The sequence below is a fragment of the Anolis sagrei genome, chromosome 1, assembly GCF_037176765.1.
Source record: "Anolis sagrei isolate rAnoSag1 chromosome 1, rAnoSag1.mat, whole genome shotgun sequence".
NCBI lineage: Eukaryota > Metazoa > Chordata > Lepidosauria > Squamata > Dactyloidae > Anolis > Anolis sagrei.
In genome coordinates this window covers 45,788,489-45,808,488 of record NC_090021.1, presented here as the reverse complement: position 1 = coordinate 45,808,488, position 20,000 = coordinate 45,788,489, and the positions used below count along the sequence as shown (strand labels likewise).

At 40.0% G+C, this 20,000-nt stretch overlaps 1 protein-coding gene across 1 annotated transcript; it reads right to left on the bottom strand.

Annotated features, from left to right (window-relative positions):
* Positions 1-290: 290 nt before the first annotated feature.
* On the bottom strand, positions 291-18,111 carry KCNK16 (potassium two pore domain channel subfamily K member 16). Its single transcript, XM_060754087.2, has 6 exons — positions 17,715-18,111; positions 16,865-17,138; positions 9,016-9,130; positions 8,311-8,477; positions 4,895-5,060; positions 291-2,216 (listed from the first exon to the last, which is right to left on the bottom strand). The coding sequence occupies exons 1-6, from the start codon at positions 17,750-17,752 to the stop codon at positions 1,993-1,995; spliced, it is 984 nt and encodes a 327-aa protein (XP_060610070.2). The 5' UTR covers positions 17,753-18,111; the 3' UTR covers positions 291-1,992.
* Between the last annotated feature and the right edge of the window lie 1,889 nt (positions 18,112-20,000).

The following is a 20,000-nucleotide window of genomic DNA, read 5'->3' as shown; positions in this document are numbered from 1 at the left end:
ACATTCTCGTTATAAAAATGGCACTTCTTGACCATCACATTTTACATTATAAAAGTTAGCTAGATAATATTGAAGGAGGTAACAGCATATTCCAAAGGAGGTGGTTGTGATATTGATATCAAAAATAGATGATAGAATAGAAGAATTGATTGCAAAGATGACTCATAGATATATAAAATCAATCTAAGCCACTTAAACAAATGATAGATCACATCAATCAGTTCAATGTTCATAGTGACTAAATTTACTTGAGACCCTCTATCAGGAGAAATATGGGATACAAATACAATAAACAAATAAAGTACATCATTAATAAAAGTTGTTCTGTCAGTCTTAAGAAACAATGGGAACAAGGAGTTTTTTTTTTACATTGCTTAAGGATGATTGCATTATTCAACAACCTATGTTGTATATTAACTTGCCTGTTGAAAAGGACTACATTTTGCTTTGTTGATCCCTATATAAAGTAATTTCAGTATCTTTAAAACATAGTCCAGGAGAAAGAGAAATGGTGTCACTATACTGGATGATAGGCAAGTGAAAGCAGATTGCTTATGATTGCTTATGGATGATGCTTATGGATGATGTCAAAGCAAAGAATTTGGGTTCAACAATAAAACGGGATGGTAGAAAGCCATCTTTATTAGAAAGAATACATCAAAACAACTGTTTCATATCTGGAAGAACCTTCCTTTATAAATGGCCGTATGCTTTGTGATGTATAGCATGATGCTAAAACTTTGTTAATATCCTTTGACTATATACAAATACAGAACTGCCTTTTGGCCCATGGAGACACCGTGGAGGCCACATAACAGCAGTAGGCACTCCATGAGTGCTCCTCCCTGTGCTCCTTCCAGAAACCCTTTTATGCATATTCACTCTCACACAATCTCCCTCAAGTACACATATTCCATATCTCATTCTTTCTTTTACTCACTGCATCTCTGGGCCCTTTTGCACAGTCATATAACCCAGGATATCAAGGCAGAAAAGCCCACAATATCTGCTTAGAACTGGGTTATCTGAGTCCACACTGCCATATATTCCAGTTCAAAGCAGAAAATGTAGGATTTTATTCAGTTGTGTGGAAGGGGCTTCTGCAATTGAGAAAGGTGAAGGAAGAATAAATGACTTGAGGTACATCTACAATGACCACTTCAATCAGTTTCAAAACGGTATTGATAAAAGTTGATTTTACTGTGCAGATTATTACATAGGAAATTCTGGAACCAGTTTGAGGATGGATGGTGATTACACAAACCAAAAATAACCAATGTTTTGTGCTTACTTGTGACCACAGTCATACTTTCACCATGCTGACCCCCCCCACCCCCCAAATATGTAACTTGAGACAACATTGCCTCAAATGACACATCAAGTGTTCAGAAGTCCATTTGTTTGGAGCAGGTCTTGTGCCAATAGTAGCTGATACCAGTAAAACAGGCCCAGATGACAGAGGCAAGTAGCATGTTGTTCAGTAGTGGAAAAAAATAAGCCATTATTGAGAGCTGGGGATGGAGCTATTATTTGCCTGCAAATTCTTTCTCAATTGGTACCGAGCTTGTTCTACTCCAAAAAGCAGAAAGGTTTCAGAAGTTTCAGACTAAAGTTTGTTTTGAGTAAAACAAGGAAGCACATAGAGATTGTTTCTTACTTTCTTGCTTTCCTTCATTTCAAGTTTGGAGGGAAAACTGATTTCTACAGAGTTTGACAACAGGAATGATGTAGCCTGTTTCTTCCCAGTAGCTCCAAAGTAAATCTAAACCACAGGAGATAATGGGAGGTAAAAGTGGTGTTTGCTGAAGAGCATGAGGCAATTATATTTTAAGTTCATCTTACATTGTTTTTCTATAAACTAAAAGAGCATCGTCTCTTCTGGCTAAAACATTTCTTTCCTCTCATATGATGCTGTCTATCTTACCCATAAACCTTGCTTGGTGACCATGAGGAAGAGGACATAACAGGTTTTCTCTTTTCCATGAGCCACTCTCAGCTGGGGATATGGATCCTGTGTGGGTCAGGATTATCCTCTGTTTTGGCGACAGCTGTCTCTCCAGTGCCCATGTCATGATTTTGCCAGTTGAGATGTACAAATTTTTCCATCACGTTAGCTCCCAGATTGAAGATCAGAGCAAGCCAGGCCAAGCCAAAAATAATCCATATTGCTGCCAGGCTTCTATACACTGAGATATAGTGTTTGTTTGGATCGGTACCTAGGAGAAAATAAAAATACCCCAAATAAGTTTTGGCTTTGCTTAATTTGAAGGAATATATTAGACAACCATTGTGCAAACCTAGAACACTAATTTCTCATGTTTGTACATCTACATTAACATGGGGGGGGGGGGGGGGGGGAGGTTGAGTTATCTGATATTCCAAAATCTGAAATGCTCCAAAATCCAAAATTGTTTTCATGGGTCGGAGAGATAGTGACACCTTTGTTTTCTGGTGATTCAATGTACACAATTTTGGTTTCATGCATAAAATCATTAAAAATATTGAGTATAAAGTTATCTTCTGACTATGTTTATAAGGTATATATGCAACATATATGCTGTTCAGATAGCAAACTTGCTAATTCATAGCTATACATGTCTGTTCTTAGGCACCACATCCTTGCATCTGATAAAGTAGAGCTAAGCCTTTGGAAGCTCATGTCACCAATTTCTTTCTCTCAATCTCAACGGTGCTACAAGATCACTTTCTTTTATCACAGGCTGTCTATACTGCATGCATTATGCATTCCTCCCCCCCCCCCCCCCCCCCGAAGTATATAAAAGGAACAACAAATAACGGTTTCAAAAAAGGACTAAGGGAGAAGATCACACTGCTTTGTTTGTTTATTTTTTTAAAAAAGAAATACCCTGCTGTTTCCTTTGAGGAAAAATCTATAAAAATATAAAAGAAACCAGTCGCTTCCCCTGGTTATAAATATCAAGCACTCTTGGCTCTAGTAGTACAGCATTTTGCACAACATTTCCTCATGATTAGATTAGTACCACCCACACACTATTTCCTTGCTGTGTGTAGATGTGTCGAATCAGCAGCAATCATTTTTGGCCAGGTCATACCAAGGGTGAAAATATGGGGGATTAGGAGGAGGGACAGGAAAGCAAAAATGATTGCATTGGCCCATTAAGAATCATGCCCCTCCCATTTTTCCCTTCATCCCAATATTTCTAGCATAGCAACAATTTCAAATTGTATTTGAGCATTTAGAAATAAAGTTTAAGCATCTAAAGAAAAGCAGCAGGCAAAGTTAGCAAGGGAATGCAAATTTAGAAGATATAAGAGTTCTGGTGTGGACAATTTTCAGTCTCTCACTGCAATGATAGAAATTTTGGGACTGAAGGAGAATTTCATTGAAGAAAATAAATATTGGAGAGGGGATTCTTTCATTTTACCACTTCTGGATCACACTGTCTGCCTGTGTCCTTTATGCAGATATCATCAATATTGTGCCCAACATATGGACTTCCCAGATGTTTCTAGTTAGTCAACACTGGTAAGGGAATGCTGGATTATATGGCGTTTTGAGCTCATCCTACAAGATACCAAGATCTCAACCTAGCACAGTGGTTCTCAACCTGAGGGTCCCCAGATGTTTTGGCCTTCAACTCCCAGAAATTCTAACAGCTGGTAAACTGGCTGGGATTTCTGGGAATTGTAGGCCAAAACACCTGGGGACCCACAGGTTGAGAACCACTAATCTAACAGAAGTTCATTTCGGGTTTTGATATGCATAAAGAGGGATGTCTTCCATCCAATCATAAAAACAAATAAGGAAGCCTTGCTTCCTGCTAGAACCTTTGCTGCCTAGTATGGATTTGTTACTGTCAATAAGGATCCTACAATAAATAAGTCATACTAAATATTAATTCTTAACTGACTTGGCCACGGTGGTACACGCTTTGGTCACATCCCGTCTCGACTACTGCAACGCTCTCTACGTGGGGCTGCCCTTGAAGACGGCCCGGAAGCTCCAGCTAGTCCAGCGCGCGGCAGCCATGTTGTTAACCGGAGCGGGACGCAGGGAGCGCACAACGCCCTTGCTGTCCCAGCTCCACTGGCTGCCGATCAGCTACCGGGCCCAATTCAAGGTGCTGGTGCTAACCTACAAAGCCCTAAACGGTTCCGGCCCAAAATACCTTGAGTACCGCATCTCGGCCTACGAGCCCACGAGGACCTTGAGATCATCCGGGGAGACCCTTCTCTCGGTCCCGCCTGCCTCACAGGCACGCTTGGCGGGGACTAGAGAGCGGGCCTTCTCCGTGGTGGCCCCCCGGCTGTGGAACTCCCTCCCTGCTGAAGTTAGACAGGCGCCGTCCCTCATGGCCTTCCGTAGGGGCCTGAAAACCTGGCTCTTTGAAAAGGCCTTTAATTAAGTGCTTTGTTGACCACCGGAATGGATTATGACGACGAGATGGATTATGACCCAAACAAGACGAAGCGGATTTTTAGTTTAATTAGTTGTGTGTTAGTAAGATGTGAGTTATGTTCCTAATTATTGTAACTGTTGTCTTTATGTTCTATGTTCTGTACACCGCCACGAGTCGCCTCCGGGCTGAGAGTGGCGGTTAACAAATGCAAATAATAAATAATAAATAATAATAATAATACCTAATGACCGAATTAAGAGATAACAGATGGCAAATTCCAACCTCCAGATCTTGTTGGACTACAACTCCTCTGATTCCTCACCTTGCAGTTAAACAATTTCTGCAGTACTGTTGATCAACTGCCCCTTGAATAAAGCATGTAGTTGCCACTTACAGGGAGACTCAACAGGTATGTTACCTTCACTGTGATAATTTTCATACTTCCTAATTAAGATTTATTGTGGCAGAGATACTCTCAAAGTCAGAAATTAATCACACAAATTTTCCATTACCTACTACGTAGTCTCCAAATCCAATAGTGCTGAGAGTGATGAAAGTAAAGTAGAAGCCTTCTCCATAACTCCAGCCTTCCACATAACTAAAGATCATTGGGGGGAAAACCAGAAAAAGCAGAGTCCCCGCCATCAGAAACAACCCCATTGTCAGGATCTGAATCACCTAAGAAACAAAGGAAGGAAAGTAGCAGTTCAGTGGCACCATGTTTCTGTTTAGAATGACATGATCTATCTGATAGAGTTGATAGTGTATTAACATCCTTGCTTAGTTAAATTTGCCTTAATTAGATGTTTCAATTGTATCTTGATTAAACCTATTGGCCTCAAAAAAAATCATTCCAAATACTGATGTTTAGATTTTTTTTTCCTGGTCTTTCTTGCCATTGCAGTCTGAATTGCGTATTATATATATATTCTTCCTCAGAGTCTTGGGCATTAGTCCGAATTATGAACAATTTGGATTACATTCCTAAGGTTAAATCCAGAGCATTAATCAGAAGCCAAAAGACTGATTAAGAGAAAAAGAAGCAAGAAGATCTGTGTAGGAATTGCTAAGATGGGGAGTAAAATTCAAGAACTGATGGAGAACAAATAAGTAACAAATTTGGCAAGATTCTTGGCAACCAACACCACTGTTGAGAACAAGAGACGGGAGTAACCCTGATTAAACAAATAATAATAATAATAATAATAATAATAATAATAATAATAAATTTCTAGACCACCCTCTCTCCCCGGAGGGACTCAAGGCAGTTTACACACAGAAAAAGGCAATCATTCACTGCTTCAGGTGAGTACAAGCGTATCAAAATAATACACAATAAAGCAACAGTAATAACAGTGAGTTTATGACAAAGAATTAAGCATTGTGATGAAAAAGAAAACAAAACAATCCAATAAGGCATAGTTAATGAAAACATAAGTAAACATTACAAGAAATACCCTAAAAGCAATTTAAAATACAGTTACATTAAAAATGGCTGATGCCGATGTTCATTTGAAATGTAACATGGCAGCCATATAATACAAATGGGACTAGCCAGCATTCCAAGTAGTTAAAGTGTTTTAGTCATCCTCCTCTCCATACGCTAAAGTGCATAGGAGAGGAGGCTGGGGGCTGTTTTTACTTCTTCTTTTTTCACCATAATCATCTATCAATATATTTATTAAGACCTAGCCACAAGAAAGAAAGAGAGAATAGATTGTTCTTCGGAAGGACGCTACATTAATTTAAGAGTGTAAAATCCATGCTGACGTTTCCAGTCTTTGGGTTGAAGCTCACAGCGTGCTGTTTTTAGATTTGTAGGGAAGGAGTTCCAGAGAAGGTGAACAATCACTAAAAAGGACTCCTCTCTCGTTCCCACCAAATGAGCTTGTGATGGAGGTGGGACCGAGAGGAGGGCCTCCTCCGTTGATCACAGTGCATGGGATGGTCAGTATAGGGAAATGATATTAGACAAATAGCCTGGACCCAAACCATTTAGGGCTTTATAGGTAACAACCAGCACTTTGTATTTAGCTCAGAAGTAGACCGGCAGCCAGTGGAGCTGTCGCAGCATGAGACTTGTCCTCTCAGTTAGCAATCTAGGCACCGATCTCTGCACTAATTGTAGCTTCCGAACTATCCTCAAAGGCAGCCCCACATAGAGAGTGTTGCAGTAGTCCAAACAGGATGTGACTAAGGCGAGGACTACCGTGGCCAAGTCTTATTAAGATGGAAAATAATTGGGAAGATGATGAACAGGATTGGTGATAAAATTAATATCAATAGCATTTATGTGCAGCTTTTTTGGTAATGAGCTAGGGTGGCCAGGATCAAAAAATCTGCAATGTTAATGTTGTGAGGGAAAACTAAGTTGCCATTCAAGATTCATCTGCTTAAAATCCCCCTTTCTGTACAGCTGTTAAAAGTGATGGAATCATGTCTTCTTTTGCAGTTGACTACAATTTCTGGAAGACAAATCATACAAGACCAAGAGCTCCAATTCACATGGATTTTGACTGGTAGGAACTTTTCCCCTCTACTAAATCAAAAATAAAAGAAGAAAAACCTGTTGATGGCAAATACTCATGCTACTGTTTCCTCTAAAGCATTTCTTTAAACCTAGAAAGCACACTATACAGGCCATGAATCATCTGTAGAATTTTTAGGAATGATGCTGTGTGAAATTTAAATCTTGTATCCTTGTTCCAGCATTTCGACATATGATACATACGGAGAAATTAACACTATTCACTGCTAGCAGGGGTGTGGGGCATCCCTAAAGTCCCCCAACCTCCCACACTTTTAATGATCTGTTGGTAGTGTTGTCATCAAATCATGCAAAAGGCCCTAAAGCCACGAGAAAACATAAAATAACTCCACTTCATCCACAAGGATCCCAGAAAATTAGGCTAGCTGCAAATACCTCCATTTTTTACTCCAACCCTTCTCAAAATGATGAGAGGAAGTGACATGTCATTTCCTATTGCCATTTTGAGAGGTATTTGGGTTTGCTCTGGGAGTGTGGAATATAGGGTGGAGTTTGAGGGGAAACTGGCCCCTGGTCTCCATATAGTTTTCTACATGTAACCTATAATGGTACTGAGAAATATGTCTCATTGGTTTTTGCTGGAGATTACTTCCAAGTAAGTGTCTGCTGAATTGCAGTCCAAAAGCAATTCAGCTTGGGTTGTGTAGCTACCCTGTCTCAATTCTGCTTGTAATTTAGCCTTCAGTAAAAGAGGACACAAAACTTCTCCATGCTTAATTAACTTGTAAGAGGATTGTGGGGCTACAGAAGCATGCCCAGTTTACACATTGCCTTTTTAGTGAAGATGTAAAATAGATGTGAGGAATCAAGACTCCCCCTCCATCCTTTCTACAAATGTCTTTCAACAAAAACAAAATTGCCAAGTAAGTTGGAGATATCAGAAGGATCTTCTGAAGGATAGATAATCAATCCCTCCAGGCAATTCTTGGATCAGTTTGATTTTTCCCTTCTGGAAGATGTTTAGCTCTGATTATATGGTTCTTTGAGAGGTTTATTTGTTTTTGTTTGCTTTTGAGTGTCTGATGAGTGTGTCAATGTGTCTCCTGGAACTTCATAGCTCTCCATAGACCAGTGGTTCTCAACCTGTGGGTCCCCAGGTGTTTTGGCCTACAACTTCCAGTTTATCAACTGGTAGGATTTCTGGGAGTTGAAGGCTAAAATATCTGGAGACCCACAGGTTGAGAACCACTGGCATAGATGGTTATTGACCTCCTGAGGTCCAAAACTAGTCAATGATCCTCATTGGCCAGGACTCAGGAAAAGATGCAAAAGGTATATACACTGTAATGAGTCTGTGACATTCCCATCTGAACAGAGATGATAGATTAATACCCTTTGAAAAGGAAATGAAAACATAAAATGGTAAAGGAGCAACTGTACCCGAGCTCGACCTGGTTTATGGAACCATGTCTCCAGATTGATGAGATGAGCACTGAGCCCTTTTCCCAGCTGGTTGAGAAATGCCAGATTAAGGGGCACCCCAAACAAGGCATAAAATACACAGAACACTTGCCCAGGCACTGTGCTGGGGGCTAGGTTCCCATAACCTGTAAAATAATAGAAATGAAAAGTCACCACATTTGCTTTCCTGCTCCAAGATTTATGCTCCCAAATACTTGGCAGCTAATGTACATCTTGTATATCACATACTTCTCTATTGGGAGACTGATTCTTCCCCTTGCCTTGTAGCACAAGCTATTGATGGAGGCCATGATACATACGCAATTTAACACTGTTGATTGGTCACTTATTGAAATCAAATAGATGTGAAAATCTTTATCTTAGCTGGTTCATGCTTTGCTATTGAGACTCCTGTGAGCATGCAAAAATTAGATTTTAAACATGAATTATATATATCTGCTCATCTAGACAATTAATCATGGAAAAGGTACATGTAAAAATGGGTGTTGACTGAATATATAGCTTTTTAAATGCACCTTTCAAAATCCCAGACTGTTCTAACATTGTCATAAATACTTTGTACTGTCAGTCATGCATGATTCAACTTTTTACTGGAACCACTGTGGAATCTCAAAAAGGAGAGTTTTCCATTAAAAAAACCCAACAAGAAACAGCTGATCCTACCTATGGTGGTGACAACAGTTCCAGCAAAGAAGAAACTATTGCTGAAATCCCAATTGCTGGGATTAGTAGAATTTCCTTCAGGATTTACACCTTTCTCCCAAGCTTCCATAATGACCTGAGGAAAAAAACAATTGAAGGCATAAAGGGATTAAATTTGTCTTGGAGGAGTTATAGTTTTCTTGAATGCATAGTTTCACAAGTTTGGATGAACCCCTTGACTTAACCCTGAACTTGAATGACCAGGTTACATGGTGATCAGGAGTCTATTCAGTGAAGATTAGTGCCCTAACTGCATCAATTCCTGAAGGTGTCAGATCTGGTTATAGTGGCATGTGCCTCAAATACATCCTATTTTATTGTATTTTACTGTATTGTAATTTGCTGTTTGGGCTTGGCCTCATGTAAGCCATCCCGAGTCCCCGTTGCGGGAGATGGTGGTGAGCTATAAATAATGATAATGATAATAATAATAATAATAATCCTATTATTATTATTGTTATTATTAAACTTTATTTGTACCCCACTAGCATCTCCCGAAGGACTCGATGCGGCTTACATAGGCCAAGGCCTCAAAACACAATACAACAATACAACACCTAAAGCAAATTAAAAACAGTTAAGCAATATTAACAACAAGCAATACACAATACATCAAGACACTATAAAACTGGGCTGGACCAGAGTAATGGGTACAAGATTAAAAGTGCTGATGTGGCAGGAGGTATGTAGGATTATAAGGTAAGTGCAGTGTGCGGTGTGCAGCAATCTTAGTTCTACTAAAGTGCTTCTGGGACTTGGTATTGGAGATTCCTAATCTGGGAAGCCAGGTCTTCAAGTTCTTTCTAAAGACTGCCAATGTAGGGGCCTGTCTAAGATCTTTTGGGATGGTGTTCCAGAGTCGGGGGGCCACCACGGAAAAGGCCCTGTCTTGAGTCCCCACCAAGCGTGGGATCACGAGCAGGGCCTCTCCGGATGAACGAAGTGAATGTGTGGGTTCGTAGATGGAGATGCGGTCACGCAGGTAGGATGGTCCCAAACCGTTTAGGGCTTTGAAGGTAAGCACCTGCACCTTAAATTGGGCTTGGAAAATAAACGGCAGCCAGTGGAGCTCCTTGAACAGGAGGGTTGACCTCTCTCTGTACGGAGCCCCAGTTAACATCCTGGCTGCTGCCCATTGGACCAGTTGGAATTTCTGAGCCATTTTCAAGGGCAGCTCCATGTAGAGCGCATTGCAGTAGTCCAATCTAGAGGTGACCAAGGCATCGACCACCCCGGCCAGATCAGCCTTCACGAAGTATGGTCACAGCTGGCGCACGAGTCTCAATTGTGCAAAAGCCCTCCCAGACACCGCCAGTGCCTGAGCCTCAAGCGTGAGCGATGAATCCAAGAGGACTCCCAAACTGCGGACCTGTGGCTTCAGGGGGAGTGTAACCCCGTCCAACACAGGTTGCCACCCTATACCCCAATCTGGTTTGCGATCGACCAGGAGGACCTCTGTCTTGTCGGGATTGATCTTCAGCTTGTTCCTCCTCATCCAGATAGACACAGCGGCCAGACACTCGTCCAGCACCCGAGAGGCCTCCTTGGAATTAGGTGGAAAAGAGTAGTAGAGTTGTGTGTCATCTGCATAGAGATGGCACCCAACTCCAAAACTCCGGATGACCTCTCCCAGCGGTTCCATGTAGATGTTGAAAAGCATGGGAGACAGAATGGAGCCTTGCGGGATCCCACAGGTCAAAGGCCAGGGGTCCGAGCAGGCATCTCCCAGCTTCACCATCTGGGTTCGTCCCTCCAGGAAGGACCGGAGCCACGACAGAACCGTGCCCCCGAGACCCATCCCAGAGAGATGACCCAGAAGGATACCATGATCGATGGTATCGAAAGCCGCTGAGATGTCCAAGAGAACCAACAGAGTCACACTCCCCCTGTCCAGCTCTCTGCGGAGGTCATCCACCAAGGCGACCAAGGCTGTCTTGGTGCCGTGACCAGGCCTGAAACCAGACTGTGACTGATCTAGGTAGTTGATATCATCCAAAAAGCCCTGGAGCTGAGAGGCGACCACCCGCTCCAGCACCTTACCCAAAAAAGGGAGGTTGGAGATTTTGTTCAGCACCGTGGAGTCAAGGGAGGCCTTTTTGAGGAGTGGGCGAACCACAGCCTTTTTCAATTTAGATGGAAAAATCCCTTGCTCCAATGATGCATTAATGATCAACACAAACCAATCAACCAACCCCTCCCTGGCCGATTTGATTAGCCAAGATGGGCAAGGGTCTAGAGTCGAAGTGGTCACCCTCAAGGCTCCAAGGACCTCTTCCACGGTCTCAGGAAGAACAAGCCTAAAAGAATCCCATAAAATTGGACAAGCAGATACCTCAATCCTAGTTGGACTACTATAACATATGCTACACATTAGATTTTTTTGTCTATGTCTTAGAGCCCATCTGAACTGTCACATAGTATGGAGAAAGATGGGATAGAAATAAAATTAAATAAAGTGGCATAGTAGTTACATTAACTTGGGATATCCAAACAACACATCAGGGTAATGTGTTTTAATCCAGAATAAACCTGTTATTGTTTTTTCTGGGTCCAAAAAATTCCCGTAAAGGTCTGGGTCTTCCAAGTATGGGTCCTGGGGGATTACCTTCTGTTATTGCTCTCTGCTGTGAAGATCCCAGGCTCTAAGGGCTCAAGCAGCCCAGAGAGGTGGAACTGAAATGCCACCCTCTCCTTCCTGCCCCCTTTTCCCCCAAAAGAGAAGAATGGGCCTCCTTACTGAGACACAAGGCTCCCTTAGCTCCATGGCGCTGAGAAATGATCACTCATGAATTTTTAGAATTTTAAATTATTATTATATAGATATAAGTGATTTTGATTTGTGTTTTAATCTGTATTTTCAATCAATTTATTTTAAATGGATTTATGTTTTTATCTATTGTATTTTAACTCAATTGTACCCCACCACAAGCCTGTGGGGAGAGGCAGGTAAGTATTACTATAATTATCATTATCATTATATTATCATTATCATAATCATTATCATAGACATGTCGCATTATCACAGGATATCTACACTCCACGCCATTGAAGAAATTATACTGTTTAGCTGGTATTGCACCACCTGACATCTGTCAGGAAGGAGCAGCCAATAATGAAAGGACAAAGGCAGTGATATCTCCAGCCCATCCTCTGTTCAGACATCAGTCAGCATGCCAATGGTTTAAATCAAGAAACAGCTTCCTAATCTCAAGAGAGATACTGGCAGGAACATCTCAGCAAGCAAGAATCCAAAAGTGGCAGGTTAAAACCCAGCACCTTAATCAATGGCTGAGAGTGGATGAGACGCTCCCTCCTGGGCACACAGAAGATTGGGTGAACTGGATGGCACTGAACAGACTGCGCTCTGACCCCAAAAGATGCAGAGCTAATCTTAAGAAATGGGGCCACAAGTGGAGTCCATGGCATGCGAGTGTGAAGAGCAAACCACAGATCACCTGCTACAATGTAACCTGAGCCCTGCCACATGCACAATGGAGGACCTTCTCACAGCGACACCAGAGGCACACCAAGTGGCCAGCTTCTGGTCAAAGGACATTTAGCATAATGCCAAGTTTTTAAGAATCTTTGTTTGTATTTTTAAATGCATTTTAACTGTATCCCCAACTCGCTTTTGACACAATATTTTTATTATCATCACTATAATAGAGAATTCTATCATTGACAACTGCCGGGTTTTGGAATTTCCAGATTAGGAAAGCCAGGATGGCTGCTGCCATGTTGTCTTTGTGTTGGCAGACACAGACCTATAATATGTGTTTGGTATCTAAGTGCATTTAGATTAAAGGAAACTATATTTCTGTTTCTGTTTGGAGATCTTCTTCTCTGGATATCTCCAGAGAAGGATGCTGAATAGCTACCTGCTGGGATGCTTTAGTTAGAGATTCTGCGTTTCATAGGGTGTTGCACTCAATGGCTCAGAGAGCTCCTTCCAACTCTATGATTGAATATCTTGAACAGAGACAGGGAGTGAAGTGGAATTGCTTCGTCGGTCACACAGGAAAGATTAGCAGGCCATTTGGGTGAACCAAGGATCTGACTTTGTTTAGAGAAAGAAATGCAACTCTGCCATCCATTCTGACAGCCAATGATCAAAAGGGAATGGGAGTCCTAAACCAAGAGCTTTTATAATCTAATATAGTTTGCCAAGATTTCCAAGTCATTAAAGGAAGAATTCCAAGAAGCAAACATATTTTAGATATAAATTTTAGATGGAAATTGTATAGCCATTCTTCAGCCCTTGCTACATATACCATTCCCATTTCTTGACACTGTTAAAACAAGATAGACTGCACTATCACGGTGTCACCTTGTTCTTTGGATAAAATGCCACAACGCCAGAGAAAGAGATGCAAGCATTGTTTTTAGGGATAGCACATGTGAAACCATACTATGGTTCCCTTTGGGGCTGCTCTAGATCATTCCTTCTTAAACTGTGGATCTGGACCCCAAATGAGTTCCCCTTATCTCATTGCTGGGTCATGAAAAATTTGGCAATAATAAAAGGTCTCGCTGAACACCACCTTACACAAACGTATTAGCAACAAACTGCAGCATTCCCAGTAAACTATGCAGAAAATCCTTCAGCTGTACTCCACAAAAAGGAAAATCAGCCTCGATAGTAAGTTTCACAAATGCTTATTTATTCTCAGTAAATATTTGATTTTTATATCCATTTCATAAATCTATACACCTAGGATCATGTAAAGGTTTCTCAGGTGGAAAGGTGTTGCATGTGGGAAATTTGAGAATATGTTGTCTAGATAGCCTGCAAATTACTTTATAACTCCATAACTCATATAGGATGTCGATTTTTTTATTGATAAGTTTGAGATATTTTCAAGCTTTAAACATCTCTGAAATGTTGGTGCCCTCTAGTGTTTTCCTTCAGTACACACAGTGCTAGGGAAAGCTTGCTGAGCTGCACAGCATGCTTTGTCCGTACCGTTGATCTAAGTTTCTTTTTGGCACCATTCTGACTCTGCTTAATGTTTGTTTATGCAGTATAGAAGAAAATGTTTTCCTTTCAGAGGCTGAACTTCATAAAGTATACAGAGGATTTTCCTTAAAACCTAGTGCTGGGAGAAATATTAGCATTCTGCAGTTTGATTAATGTGTGCAATGCAAATGAATGGTCATTTGAAGACTTGAGCCACCACTTTTTCATACTCTCTCTGAGTTTTCCCCAATGGATGTTAAAATTGTTTTTAAAATGAAAATATTTTTTTTTTCCTCATGGAGTTCCTCACCCCCAGCATTTGAATTTACTAGATCAAAATCAAGTATTTCTCACACTCACGTTAGACATAAATAAATTCTATATGGAATATTTGATCAGTGCAAATATGAAATGGAAGACTAAGAGAGCATAAAAATGAAAAGAAATTGAGTAGTATGTTTGAAAATGAAAAACAACAACATTTTAGCATTTTTGTAGATCCCAGGATTTAAAGACTGTAATTCATCGTAGTTTACTCATTTCCATTTGAGAAGATAATTTTTTCAGTTATTTATTCCTTTTGTTGCAGGCAAGAATTAAGAAATGATTTTTTAAAAATAGAGTGCACTATAACAAATCCAATTACTTCAAAAGACTGATGAAAATCATTTGAAAATATAACAAGAAAATGCTTGTTATGTTAAAAAACATTTATTTCATGAACGATGTTACCTTTGAAATGAAGCTTTCTTAGGATTTTATAACAAAGCCAAGACAAAGTCTGAGCTCTGGGTGATGGTGTTACTTCCTCCATGCAATATGAAGAATTGTTCAGTTTGAAGGTTTCCAATCATCATGATCAATGAATGGAATGTATATCGGATTAAAGTTTTAAAGACAACTAGTAACTTCATAATGGGAAAATATTTTGATGGTAGCTTGATCATGTAATGAGTTATATAGTCTACTTGAGTTGTCCAGAATCCATCTGATAGATATTATGCTTCAATCACATTTTTTTGCCTTTAATATTTCCGCAATTTGCTTTTCAGTGCCCATGCTCTAAGTTAGAGCCCATGCTTTAAATCAGTGGTTCTCAACCTGTGGTCCATAAGAACTAAAATATGATCCGTGGCCTCACTGTTATTACACAGTTGCAACCAGAATGACTTGTCTTATTAAATATGATTTTCTGTGGACGAGCAAATAGTGACTACTGATGGCATATGTTCTGTATCAGAAACTAGAGCTGATGTGATTTATCGAGTCCAATTTTCTGAATCAGGGCCCCAAATAACCAAACAGAAACTAAAGTTGACCAAAAACTGATTCGTAAGCCTTTGGGTACTAATGTTGGAGAATGGTCCCTGGTCAAGTGGTCCCTGGTAAAAAAAAAAAAAAAGGCTGGGAACCACTGCTCTCAGTGATAGAGTGGAGTACCTAATTGCCATTGCATAGACCACGGGCTGCTGGTGCACTGAATGGCAATATTTTGCTTATTCAGATCTAATGGAGAAGAAAGAGTTGCTTCAAGTCAGGTTTTTGTTAGATACCTTTGATATTTTTTCAAAGAAAAGAAATGCTAGTGTTTCCAGTGTGGCAAATCTCCTTGGTTATAAAATAATGTGAAAGGTTTGTAAAACACGAAGACATTGTATGGGAATAGCCTTACAAGGGAAAAGAAGAATGATCTAAGGATACTCACGTGTCTGGATAATTAGGGTTAAATTACATAATTTGTTAGAGTTTAATAATGAAATTTATAATATAATGTATTTATACATCAAATGTTGCAAGATTGTGACAAAAGCCCTTTCTCACATTCGAGTAATGTGTAGCAGAAATGCTTTAAGGAGGGAGAGCATGGTAGCCCTCCCTCTGTATCATCCTTTCCATTGATGTTTTAAAATAGTGTTTAGTAGGCCTGGGTAACAACGCAAACATTTGTTTCTAAAATCGATTTGTATTTGGGGTTTTTTTTGTTTCGATATTTAAAATAATTACAAAATTTTCCTTTTAAAAAGTTCGATATTTACGAAATTTCATAAATGGTAAAAAAATAACGAATCGATTTCCGAAACAATAACGAATCGATTCGTTAATGGCGGACGCGACCGCGAAATACGCTAAAAAACCTCCAAAAACTTCTGAAGCTTCCCTCTCCCTCTGTTCTTGACTGTTGGTGTGATATTATAATTTTTTTTCACTAATTAAACCATAAAACTGGCCCAGACATGCGGAAATAATAACGAAACGACCTCTGAACAATAACGAAACGAATACAATAACGAAATACGAAGCATTTACAAAACGTGTTTAAAAATTCGTTTTTTTAATGATTGCTCCAGAATGGTTCGTTATCGTTTTGTAATTGGAAAAATTAACGAATTATTAACAAATTACGAATTAACGAAACGAAACCGCCCAGGCCTAGTGTTTAGGGGCTTTCTGTAGAGGAGTGCCTCCACTAACTATATGAATTCTCACCAGGGTTGGAAAAGCAGATTTCTTTTTTAGTGTTCAGAACTGTGAAAAGCCTTCCAGTCTGCAGAGAGGCTTTTTCCTTACTAAGATACTATTTTAACAGTGATGTTTATTATCATGGGATAAAAGACAGAATTAGGAGGAAATGATTATTTAAAGATGCATCGAGAACAGCTGGATGGGAGGAAGAAAGGGAGAGTATTCTCCCTTGTGTTTGTGTAACCATTTTCAACCCCTCTCTTAAATGGGCTGAAAAGTGGACAAAACCAACCCCTGGCCCAAATCAAGTCTTTATACATCCATCTCATATCTTTAACTGCGTAATGTAGATGTCCACAATATTGGTTCCCGGATGCTCATTTCTCTTACCTGCACAAACTGCTCCAGGGCTTGTCGATCCAAGCATGTGTAGTTCTGGAGGAACTTGAGTTTCTCAATTTGGAACCGGTCCCGGGTTTTGCTTTCTGCCTGCTTTTCTAGCATTTGAAACACCATAGCTCCCAGAAGAAGGTAAAAAAGATACCCCAGCACTAGGGTCAGAGTCCAGTTGAGTGGCCGGTTGCACACTGTAAGGTGGGGCATGGCTGTTGGTGGGCTGGTAGAGCCAACCTGGTTGATCTCACTGCTCGATGAGTTAATGTTCCTGTTCAGAGAGGCACGGAAAAAAATCACAGGGTCGTATTTTCAGTGTACCTGCTAAGGTTCTGTTTAAACAGTTTTACGAGCATCAAGACTGGACAACCAGAGACTAATGCAAACAGATCTCACCCCCACCCCTTTATTTTTTCACAGCTAAGTACTTATAATTGATAAAGCAGTTTGCCACCTGCAGCCATTTACATCATTTTGGCTGGCAGTGAATGAGACAATTTTCTTTTAGAGTACTTCTGGAGCTAGGATTTTTAGTTTTCTTGATAGATAGACTGGGATAGACTTACCTAAGTTAAAGGAGTTGGTGTCATAGCTTGTAATAAGCAATAGGAGTTGTGATACATGGAATTTTGCAGTGGTGGCTTGATAATGGTACTAGAATGCTCTGTGATCTTTCTATTTATGGAAGCTTCCTCAGAGCAAATATTGAATGTCTCATAGTGAGCAGTCATGGTCCCTGACATAGAAAGATGGAGAATGCTTTTTTTTTTTTTTTGCACTATGTGATAAAGTTCACAGGCCTCCCATATTTAGTCTCCTTATTAATTAACAGAAAAGTCACCCTTACCGTAGCATGCTCACTGCTGGCTTTAGAACTGCTTTCATCCTCAATTGCTACAGAGGATACATTTCTGACCGACACCTCCTGTTTTTCTACTTCCTCTCTTGATTGCAGTACAATAAGTGTGTGTGTGATCTAAACAGGTTCATTATTAACTATGATGTTTCCACACATTTGCCCTGAAGGAAAGTTTCTTACTGATAGAAAGAGACAGAAAATTGATGGTAGTGTGAAAAATTCTCTTGTAATGATGTTAACATGGGAAATTATTTCATGTGACAAAGGTTAGGAATAAGTCCTTGAGAAAAGTAATTCTGTTTTAAACCAGCATTATTTTGTTCATCAAGTATTATTTATTATTTTATTTATCGTGCCATCCGCAACCAGAACATTGTATTACAATGTAATACATTGTAATACAATGTTCATCAAGTGCACATGATGGTAATAATAATAATAATAATAATAATAATAATAATAATAATAATAATGCCGATACATCACATAGTCCTAGACACTTGGGACATGACCGATGTGTGATCCAATACAACAGCCAGCATAGTCATCTTGTTTGCTGTGTACTAATCTTGTTGTGTTTCTAATAATAATAATAATAATAATAATAATAATAATAATAATAATAATTTAAAGTGTCATATACATATTTCAGTACTGCCTTCCAAAGTAAAGCTTCACTTGAAAGAAGCTGTGCTTAAATCCTTTTTGCTGAAACACAATAATATATAGCATATTGTCCCTCTAGTGGTTGCTTCTCTTCCTGCCCTTTTTTGCTGAATTAGCTTTCTTCTGTTCAGTACCCAGCAGACGTTTTGTACTACATCTGTTCTCCCTAGTGATGCTGACCGCAGATCTCTAGGTTTCAACATCTAGGAGGGCTCAAAGCTGAGAACAGCTTAACTAAAACAGAGGCAGTTAACTATGGAAACCTAGAGAGCTGTATTATCCTCCCCCCCCCTCCCCCGGAGACTTTGGAGAACTGTACTCCCCCTATTTCACCCACTCCTGCAAATAAATAAATAAATAAATAAATAAATCAGTTTTTCCCAAATGCTCGGTAGAGGACACAAGTGTATTTCCACCATATTTTGTGACATTTTAGGCTTGCAAAAGGTCTTTTTAAACAACAGGAAATTAGCAGTCGCTTCTTGCTTACCTCATCTTTCCAAAAAGTCTTGTCTCAGACCTCATGTGAAATGGGAGGGCTGTAAAAATGTGTTGAAAATGTGTCCCAGAGGTCATTTTGTGTTCTTTGGGGGACAAAAATATTGTTAATCCTAAATAGGCCTCCAAACGTGGTTGGAATGTTCTCCACACAATGAGACTGCATTTTGGGGACATTTGAACCATCCTGGGGTGGGGCAGGGGGAGAAAGCAAACAGTCTTGGAAAACTGTCCTTTCTCTGTCACTTCTTTTATCCTGTGGACTGGATTTAATTTTAGACAGTTGGGAGGCAGCTACGTATCAGTTGTGAGTGGGACCAAATACAATTGGATGCCAGAATATTTCGGGCTACTGCTTTCACTGCAAGTAGGTTGGCCTTAGAAGATTTAATTCACATTTTAAAAATAGGAAAATACCTTAAAAGGTAAGAAACAATTGAAAGAGGATGCATTGAGAAAGAGTGTGTGATTATCTGGCAAAACCCACAGAGACCTGACCTCAGGGTTGAGGTTCTCCACCACTGAACTCTAGGAGTGTTAACTCATTGCTGACTCACCATCCAAAAATAGTTGGCTTTAAACAACAATTGTCAACATTCCTCACTGTTGGTTATGGTAGCTCAGGCTGATAATAATTGCATTCCAACAATAATAGGAGGGTTTGATGATGTTCACCCCTGCTTTAAAACCACAGAGTTTGTTAAAAAGAGGCAGAATCTAGTGGTACTTTGAAGATTTAACAGGTTGTGTTTACCACAAGCTTTTGTGGGCTGCAGCCTGTTTAGCTATTGGAGCTCTTCTGGCAGGTCATGCCACAGTCTTGGGGTGGCCAATGAAAAGGTCCTCTAGGTGATGGTTACCAGTCAGGTTCTGGCAGGATGGAGTAGAAGACCTCAGTGTTTGAAGCATATTGTACAGGAGAAGGTGATCCTGTAGGTAATCTGGCCCCAAACAATGTAGGGCTTTATGGTCAAAACCAGCATTTTGTACTTTGCCTGGAAACTCATTGGCAAACTCATTTGCACGGGTGTGATGTGCTCACTACTAGATGTTCCAGTAACCAATCTGGCTTCCATGTTTTGAACTAATTAGAGTTTCCAGACTTGGTAC

Coding starts and splice junctions, on each gene's coding strand:
- KCNK16 (XM_060754087.2), bottom strand. CDS start 17,752: ATGAAAGCAGTTCTAAAGCCAGCAGTGAGCATGCTACG. Junction 8,478..9,015: donor AACTGTTGTCACCACCATAG/GTAGGATCAGCT, acceptor ATTATTTTACAG/GTTATGGGAACCTAGCCCCC. Junction 5,061..8,310: donor ATAAACCAGGTCGAGCTCGG/GTACAGTTGCTC, acceptor TTTGTTTCTTAG/GTGATTCAGATCCTGACAAT.